At 41.4% G+C, this 9879-nt stretch overlaps 1 protein-coding gene across 1 annotated transcript; it reads right to left on the reverse strand.

The window, feature by feature from the left end:
* Positions 1 to 5027: 5027 nt before the first annotated feature.
* LOC135097486 (uncharacterized) lies at positions 5028 to 9357 on the reverse strand. Its single transcript, XM_063999434.1, has 10 exons — positions 9216 to 9357; positions 7969 to 8038; positions 7624 to 7751; positions 7029 to 7308; positions 6729 to 6834; positions 6508 to 6631; positions 6316 to 6423; positions 6062 to 6132; positions 5645 to 5830; positions 5028 to 5169 (listed from the first exon to the last, which is right to left on the reverse strand). The coding sequence occupies exons 1-10, from the start codon at positions 9260 to 9262 to the stop codon at positions 5165 to 5167; spliced, it is 1125 nt and encodes a 374-aa protein (XP_063855504.1). The 5' UTR covers positions 9263 to 9357; the 3' UTR covers positions 5028 to 5164.
* Positions 9358 to 9879: the final 522 nt, after the last annotated feature.

The raw sequence follows: 9879 nt of genomic DNA on the forward strand, positions 1-9879 counted from the left end.
ACTCCCAGGGCCAACAATTAAGTAAGAACAATGTGCAGTGTCAGCGGGTCGGAGTGTTTTGTCTTGGAGTGTTTACTTTATGCCGCCAGTGTGCTCGGGGCGGCGACGTCACGCAGTAAAAACAGTCATTAACCCATTAACCCGCATTACCCGACGCACCTCCCGGGGTCCTCTTGCCTTGTGCGGTTTTCGTAAACACGTGTGTCCGGCTGCGCCATGCGTCACGACCACAGCCTGCAATTAGCGTGGTTTATTTGATTCACACACGTTGGCGCCGACAGCCATGCACACTGCGGCGGGCGACTTGCACCGCGTGGCACTGTAAATACTTTCACGGTTTAACTGAGAGAGTGCACCAGCGAGACTTGAGACTAAAACATTGTGTCGTAAAGATCACTCAGCCCAGACGCGAGGGACGCCTTGAAGGCATTAAAATATCACAGCTTGACTAAACTTCTAATTATACCTCTCAGGGAGAAAAACAACTGCCAGCGGACTTTTAAGCGCAAGAAGAGCAGGACAGTCTGACAGGAAGTCCAAGAAGAGAAGGTAAAAAAATTAAAGAGATAATGATAGATAAAAAAGGAGCTGGGAAGAAATAAGTTCTCAAATAATGTGGTAGATAATTGGAATTGTCTTATTTATTAATTATGAATAGGAATGATAGATGCACTAAGATATACAAACATTATACAAGGACTGGCCACGTGTAGGCTTAGTGCTTTTTGCTGCTCTCTCTGTGTTTTTGACCTTCTGTTCCTGCACCGTCACGAGGCCACCCTACCCACGCAGCCTCTCCGCATCAGTGTAATGGCGTCGGCGTCCACACGACAGGTCAAGGCAACGCTCCACTTGTACATTTCTCAGGTTAACAAGGCAGAAATAAGTGAAAGATATGTTTGTATTGTGTTACGTATTGTTTCTTGCATATCTTTTCATTGTATTTGTGTTATGTAAGAGCGAAAAATGCTTTACAATAGTTACTCATTGAAACTGAACACTGTATCCTAAATAGTATCACTCTTTCATGTTAGTTATGTTATCCTGCATCATGTGTGTGTGTAAATAAAAGAAAAGAGTGAATATAAAATGTTAATCTAGAGCCTTGACAAGATAAAGTGGAATACTGCTCAGTGAAACGCGACCATAGTAAAGAAAAATGAATTAAGAAAAGAAATGAAGAAGATTCCTCACATAAAAGTGTCGAGTGAGATATCAAGTAACGTTCAATGAAGCAGGCGAGGACATCATACGTTAAGGTCCTCAGTCATAAGAATGTGTGGAAATTGCGCGTTTCCATCGTGGCACTTTCCGGTCGATGAGGCGAGGAGGCGTCAGGGTCAGGCGGTGAGGGAAAAGTTTTAGCTCAGGACTTAAGCTGATTTATGGGAGTGTTTCATGGAGCAGGAAGGTGAAGGGTGTGCATGGCGTCGAGTGGTTATGGTTAGTATTATTTTAATCTGTTTATGACGAAGTGATGATAATGATAATAGAAACAACAGCAGCACCACCACCACCACTACCAACAACAACAACAAGAACAACAACACCAACACCAACAACAATAACAACGAAGAGAAAGGAGAAAGAAAACAAAGAATGTGATAATGATAATGATAACAACATAGATAGATAAATAGATAGATAGATAAACAAATGAATAAATAAAAATACTGGTATCAATAACGAGAAAGACAAGAAGAAAGAGATGAGAAAGGAGAAAAGGAAAGAGGTGAAAGGCAAATGAAGAGACCCCCGGAAAGAGCACTGGGGTCAGCCGAAGGTAAACACTCCCTGGCTTGACCTCGCCTGACCTCAGACGGAAATAAGGGTCTTTTCCTAACGACATAACTAGGTCGCCTTTAGCCCTCAAATTATCGCGTGAATGCAGTGAATGACAGAGAGAGAGAGAGAGAGAGAGAGAGAGAGAGAGAGAGAGAGAGAGAGAGAGAGAGAGAGAGAGAGAAAATGTTAAAAGTCGATACAAGTAAGAAAAGTTTAATAATTACACACACACATACACACACACACACACACACACATGTTGTTGAAGTACGTAGTAATTAGGATGTGGCTACAGTCTCTCTCTCTCTCTCTCTCTCTCTCTCTCTCTCTCTCTCTCTCTCTCTCTCTCTCTCTCTCTCTCTCTCATAAACAATTACCCTTTCCCTCTCTCCCATTTTCCTTTCCCCTCCCTTCCTCTTTCCGCCCCTCTGAATTTATTTTGCCACTCCCTTATCTCCCCTCTTCTCTCCCTTATCTACCCTCTTCTCTCCCTTTCCTTCTCTCATTTTTGTGTGTATCTTTCTTTCTCACTCCTCTTGTTCTCTCCTTGTCTGTTTCCCTGATTTCTACCTTTGTAATTCCTCCTCCTCCTCCTCCTCCTCCTCTTCCGATGTATCCTGGCATATATTTATCGAACTAGAGCGGACAAAGGTCAGTTGAGCCTCTACAAACATATGTGTTGGTTTGAACGTCTGGCTACACGCCTCCGTTAAGAGAGAGAGAGAGAGAGAGAGAGAGAGAGAGAGAGAGAGAGAGAGAGAGAGAGAGAGATGTGATACAGATCTATTAGAAAATGTGTTGATGTAATTTGGGTATAATGAGACGCATGCTATCGGAGAGGACGAGCGTCACATGTCAATATTGCAGTGCTGTTGTGTTTAATTTCTTCCCTCTGAGAGATGTCTCCCCACGCAGGGCTTGTTATCAGGGTAGAGCGCCGCCCCTCGCCAACACCAGCCTGCCTGCACTACCAATTAATTCCTGTAATATTTAGATGTTGATTTACCTCAGTCTCCGTGAGCGAGGGAGTAATTTGTTCCTCCTCCTGAAGTTCCCTTGCTCCGAGTGAGTGGGCGAGTGGTTCCGGATACAGGATGAATAAATAAGTGTTGTTGTTGTTGTTGTTTTTGTTGTTTTCGTTTTGAGATTTTGTAATAGGAGTGAAGCGAGAAAATCGCTTTATTAGGGTTATTATTATTATTTTCTTGATTGATTGATTAGTTGATTAATGAGTTATTGATTAATTGATTGATTGATTGATTGATTGATTGATTCCATGCATCACAACAGCGGTCAAATAGCGCCGCTGTTCTTCGAGTGGCCACCATTATTATGTCCATACACTCACTCACTCATATATATATATATATATATATATATATATATATATATATATATATATATATATATATATATATATATATATATATATATATATATATATATTATTTTTTATTTTTTTCGCTACATACACAGCACCTTCGAGAATAGAGGAGCAACCCACTTCCATAGACAGATTATGCTACATACTTATGAATGACTGGTAAGACATGGGAAGCGTTCTGTCGTAAGTTACTATCTATTTATTGTTTTTTTTTCCCCTTTTAAAAGTTAGTAATTCATTTGATATTTGCTTCACTAAAATTAATATATTTGACTTTGCTGAAGTGGCTTACAGTTCTTCATCCATAATAGATTTTGATCAAACCAGAAACGAACATCTCATATTTAGTTGTTCTTTCATCATAGTCTGTACAGCATGAAAAGTGATGAAAGTGTAAGGTGGAGTTATTATTATTATTATTATTATTATTATTATTGGTCTTATTGTCGTTATCGTCATCACTACCACCACCACTACCACCACCACCACCACCACCACCACCCCATGATGGACTGACAGGTTCCCAGGTGTCCGTGCTGCACGCGTATAACATATTCCACGAGAACAAAAAAATATCCAAAGTGTTCTGTACTGGAGTTTTTGAAGCATTCATTAACGCTAAACGAATTTTCTGAGTCCCATTTGTCGGCGGTCGACGCTAATGTATTCAGTACAGAGTAATTGGAAAACTTGTTGGACGTCCGCCTCTCGGCCTCCCGGCGAGCCGCGGCCCAACACTAAACGTTTCATTTTGTTGCCGAGTTGTTGGCTCCCGCGGGTGGCGTGGCGGGGAGGCGAGGGTTCTCAAAGGGTTGCACCATTCACCTCTGCTGCGTCTTCGATGTTGGTGATTCATTACCAAAAATATAGTGCGCACGTTTTTCTCTGGTACTGTGTTAAGGAAGTGTCTTTTCCCTTGGAGTTATTTCGCTGGACTTCTTTATCGTTTGATGCTGTCAAGAAAGTACCCTTTATTTCAAGGAAGTGTGAGTGTGGGGGGCGAGGCGGGTATGTGGTATTGTGTTAATGAAGTTCCTTTTCCATTATTGTTATTCAATGAGACTACATGCAACCATTTCTCGACTTCATGTTTACTGACTGCATGATAGGATTTTTTTATGTATTACTACTTAATTCTCTGATCACAGCATTGTATCTGGCGAGAATGAACGGTACCGCAGCTTTTTATTGCAAGGAATGAATAGATTTTTTAAAAATTATTCCACATCAGAAGGAAATCGATCGCACCATTAATACAATTAGTATACTTGTAGAGTAAACTCCTCAGCTTTCAAACGTTTATCAATACTACCACAGACACTACTGCTCGTCGTACTTGTATGCTCTGAATTTCGCCGTTTGTATTTTGCCAATGGCCGTGTGATGTAGCTGTTGTAGAAAGCTCTTCGTGTTTTATAAACATTAAGTTATTGATATTCCATGAAAACACTGCAGTTGTAATTTACCACCTGTACGTATGCATCCTGTTCATAAAGCAGGAAGTGCTATGTGTGGATATGCAGCTCAAAGGTTAATTGCCTCTCGTTGACTGGAGCCTCGTTTCCTAATGGCCTGAAACACGAAGCTGCGAAAGGTTTTTGTTATTTTATTTTATTTGAAGGCTCCGTCCACACGGCACTTTCCTATAGGCACGCACTTTGTCCGTTCTTCAGGCATCATTGACGGACAAACCAACATTGTCCTTGTTCGTGGTGGAACGAAATCAGATAAAGCAGTTTGCTTGGTAGTTTGGTCTGCCTCCGTCAGAATTACGGAGAGAAATCCGGTAATAGCTCCACAAAAGGACTCTTTTCTTAGTTAATTCCGCATTAGTAATTGGAGGGAAAGATACGTCACATTTTCATAGTATTTTTTCATAGTATTTATTATTCAATATATAGCCCATACAAGTTGTTGACTATATCATCTCTCTAATGTTACCGCGGGCTGCCCAGGCTCCGTCACTTTCGCAGGCGTCAGTCATTGTTTATATGGTTACTCTGAAAAGTGGACATAACGCAATTAATAAAGAATTGCCGGTGGATCACGAAGGGCCAAAATTGTGGATCACGAAGGGCCAAAATTGCCATAGTACTACTGAAAACTGGTGCAAATACCACTCACTCTTCAGTCTGTGTATTATTCATTCAGTTTTTGGTTTGCAAACTAGATATTATTATATTGTTTACTTAATTTTCATGTGAAATTCAAACGGTACTTTTAAGCAGTGCACAAGATTTAAATAAATTCAGTTCCTATATCTACCTGGCAAGTTTTCTGAAATTCAGTTCCTATATCTACCAGCCAAGTTTTCTTAAACTCAGTTCCTATATCTACCAGCCAAGTTTTCTTAAATTCAGTTCCTATATCTATCAGCCAAGTTTTCTGAAATTCAATTCCTATATCTATCAGCCAAGTTTCCTGTTTATACAGTCTGTAATGTTGCACCAGGTCGTCAGCACAACTCATGCTTACCCAAAATGAAGTAGATCAAAACAGCTAAGAAGATAATGATGACTCCCAGAACAATCAAACTCCACCCAAGCCGGTGCAGTCGCTTCAGTTTCTGGAGCCTGGCAGTGACAGAGGCTTGGGATACCGGCCGACCGCTTCCTTGTTGCTCTGAAGGCGGCCATGTGAATGTTGGGCTCCCTTCATTCCCTGTCAAAAAGATGCAATAGGATCAAGCTCTCATTCGTTCCACTAAACTAAAAAGTGACTTGGTGCAAAAGGGTTTAGTACTGGCTTCTTCCAGAGGACTCCCAATAACGTTGTGCTAACGTGTGCACCGAGGATTACTTATTGAGAGCCGTTTAGGCATTACAACAAAATATCCATGTGCATGTAGGATCTCTTTTATCCGAACTATTAAGAGTCTTGAAAATATTATACCCCAGGGCTGCAGCGATGTGTGCCTCAAACTGTAGGAGGAGCTTTCTTTCTCCTCGGGAGGGTAGCACTGGCTGCGGAGAGGAGAAACAAGAAAATTATTGAAATATATTCCCACTGAAGTGTTCCGTTTCGTCTGGCTAAAACATAACCCCCGTTTACTGAAGCCCATTTTCATGCATATGAATTTATCTCCGTACAGAACGAACGAATCAAAATGGAGTGGATTGAATGAGTGCCTCGATTTTCTGTCTCACCACAACTCAAAGAAGGATTCCTGGTCGAAGTCCAGGGCCACGGGGCTGAGCAGGTTCTCGTTGGAGTCCTGGGCAGCCTCACGCATCAAACTGACGTCATTTTCCACACTGCCGGGGTTCAGATATGCAAGTATATACAATTACTCGATTACTTTCCCAACACAATATTTCGAGCTCTGACATAGGACTTGCCTTTCTTCTCCAAAGGGTCTTTCTTCTTTGAAAGTGTTCAGCACATACGTCCTTGAGGCAGACTGGCAGGGTTGCACGGCCAAACACCTGCTCTCACTCTGGCCGCACTCATCCTCGTTATGTCCTGCAACAATTTGTTACAGACTTTGTCTATTATTTATACTCACCGTTGTCGTATTATTTTATTAGAAAACTAATAATCGTGATTGAGGAAAACTCACTCATTTTTGGAGAGCCACCTGCTGAGTACACATTAATGACAGGAGCCTTTAAGCCTCCGGGTGTGTGGGAGTCCCTAGATCGGAAGCTATCAATGCCAACCGAAGTCTGCGTGAATTAACAATGTTATGAGCAAGTCATGCACGAGTGTAAGGAAATAATAAATGGTTAAATAATCAAAACGCTCGAGTACAAGGAAATATTTCAAGTTATTAAATAATCAAAACGAAGGTCAGCGTTTAATTTTCACGTAGGCAAGAACGTCACTCACCACATTGTCACGGGGCAAGAACGTCACTCACCACATTGTCACGGGGCAAGAAGTATCCCTCAGCGAGGTCTGGAGATGAACTGTCTGGGGAAACGTTGGTCCTTGGGAGGAGTGAAGTGGGGGGGTTTGAGGAGAAGTGACTCTTAGCTGTACTAAAGGAGTCTGCACCAGACTCTGGCGTAAGAGGGGAGAAAGGAGAGAGGCGCGGCGAGCAGTATTCCTCCTGGACGTCACAGACTTCACAAGACTCCTCCACCACTGGAACTTGTGTGTTTACGCTCAGCAACCCCGGGGTGTCGGGATTGTCCCATCTGGAAAATGTTTACCAATTCAGAAGGTTTATCAATTTCTCAGGAAAAGAAAAAAAGCCTATTCACGAGACAAGGCCAAAGCTCTTATGCTATAAGCTTTTGTCTAAGAAACTGCATCGTAAGCTACTGTTCTTTTTTTAATCGTAGTCGACTTAATACTAAATCTCTGTGCTAGTGTTTCCCAAGACTTTGGCTTTTGTTTACTTTACACCAATATCAGCTCATATTTGCAAGTAAATACAAGGGAAAGACATGTACGTTTAGCTTTCATTAGTACTGCAGCTGCCAGCTTTAAAGAATAAACCACACACCCACCTGACGTAGGAACACCCGCTTGGTCCCGTGTGGTCAGCCTGGCGAGTCAGAACCTCGGACGGTTTAATATTTGTGTCGTCGATGTTGCCGTCCCTCTGTCGCTTCCTCCTCAAATACTCCCGCATCACCTGTCGCACAGACAATCTCCATCACGACACTCACGCCTTGCCATCAACTTATATTGTACACAACTAATACCTTCCTGTTAACCAAGTACACGGCAGTATAGAGTGAGCCAAGGAAGAATTGTCAGTCCACGTGTCAGTTCATGGGGAAACACTGAACCGTACTTTAGTTTACAGCACCAAAGATCATGAATAGATTGATTTCATCCTTCACACTCACCTCACTGTAGCGGCGGTTGCAGGTCCGACTAGGTTCGCAGATCTGACTGGGTTTTGCAGCATCCACAGCCCTGAAAGAAAAAAAATAATAATTAGCCCATCTTGTATGTGAATGTAATTACGTCGTTTATTTTTTCAGAAGATTATTGATTCAACTTACATCTCCATTTTGCTTTCATTTCTAGGTAAGTTGGATTGACTTTCCTGATCCCGCGTCATCACAACATACCATCACCTTAACCACTAACAACAGGTCAGTGGCGTTGTCTTGCAGCGAAGTATTTAAGTCATCAGTGATAATAATGCGCTCTAAATAATTCGTTTTAAAAATATATTCATTATTAGCGTTGTTAGTACTACATTCACTCGCAAGGTTAGTACTACATTCACTCAGTGTTTCCGGTGTCCTAATCACAGTCTTGGTTTGAAATATCAAAGTGTGGACTTCACAGAGTCGATGTTTTCCTTTCATCCTTCATCTTTCACATGCTCTCCATTTTTTTATTTAAGCTCGAACAGTTCCGAAGCATCACGTTTCTCTGCTTTAGACGCAGCATCACTTTTCTTTACTTCAGACGCAACCAACGATTATGTAAAAAAAAAAAAAAATGAAAGATATGTAAGATATACATCCATGGATGTAAGATCCATGTAAGATATACATGGAACATTCTGTACCATCACGGAAACATATGTTTGCCAGCAGCGTCCTCTATTTTTCATTCTTTTTTATTTACTTATATTGTTATTAATTATTATTATTTTATTTATTTTTATCTATTTATTTATTTTTTTTTAGGAATCTTTTCGCGTCTGAAGCAGGGAAGAAAGTGATGCATCGAAACTAGTGCTCGAGCGTCAAATCCTTTGGTGGAAATGATTTGATGGCCTGAGAATTTTAAAGAACTACATTCAGTTTTTGGTTTTCACTGTGCACCTTGCCGAACAGTGCGTGTGCTTGGCTCAAAGATTTGTGTACATGATTCACGTTAACTCACTAGTACGCAAGTGGGGGCACGGCATAACAGGTTCAACAGTACCGCACATCACAACAGTACCTTCTCAATAGCAACAACGAGTGGCACAGGGAACCATTACACTTATCAGTACATAATCAAGTCATCAAAAATCTCCAACACAACTGACATCCATACAGTAGCAAATCACAACAAATCAAAACTGTTAATGAGTGCACCACCAACACCTAAACTCGGCTGGTATACTTAAGGTATTATTAACGTTACTCACATTAGTCGATTATCAACAGTTGTAGAAACACATTCCTCCTGAGACATCGTTGCTCGCACCCTGTGTTTAGCTTTGCATTCGTCTACTGGCCGGCGTCCGTGTAGACAGCAAGTGATTTCCCAGGCTTCTAATGCTTTGGAAAAAGATTCAACTCTCATTTTGGTTCCGATCCGATAGGAAAAAGCAGATTCGCTCCGTTTGGGTTTCATTTCCCGTTTATTTATATATTTTGTTATCAACTGTCATGATTCTATCTCTGCCAATGAACATTATAAATCTCCTACCCTTTCTCTTTTCCTTATCATCTCTTTACTTACCCCTTTCAATCTTGTTCCGCCTTCACATCTAGTCAGCAGACTCAGTACAAAGTTCAGTGCTTCATAAAAGTTCCATAGCGTCCCCTTGTTCGTGAAGCTCATACTGTCTGAGTTGCGAATCCGAAGCTGTGAACAGGTACGCTTTACAGTGTTCAGGTACTTTGAAGTATCGGAAGAAGAAAGGGAGGAGAGACACTGATGACTTGGATAGAAGATTAGAGTCAGACAGCCATCAAATAAAGAAATTAATTGTACATGATAACAGTTATTACGGTGTTTTGAGATGAGTCAGCAAGTGGTTGAGTCAGGTAGTGGCCAGACATGTGGTAGTGTTTCAGTCCGAGAGT

This window comes from Scylla paramamosain, chromosome 4 (assembly GCF_035594125.1).
Source record: "Scylla paramamosain isolate STU-SP2022 chromosome 4, ASM3559412v1, whole genome shotgun sequence".
Lineage (NCBI taxonomy): Eukaryota > Metazoa > Arthropoda > Malacostraca > Decapoda > Portunidae > Scylla > Scylla paramamosain.

Coding starts and splice junctions, on each gene's coding strand:
- LOC135097486 (XM_063999434.1), bottom strand. CDS start 9,262: ATGTCTCAGGAGGAATGTGTTTCTACAACTGTTGATAATCGACTAAT. Junction 7,309..7,623: donor AGCGGGTGTTCCTACGTCAG/GTGGGTGTGTGG, acceptor AACATTTTCCAG/ATGGGACAATCCCGACACCC. Junction 5,831..6,061: donor CACATCGCTGCAGCCCTGGG/GTATAATATTTT, acceptor TCTTTTTGACAG/GGAATGAAGGGAGCCCAACA.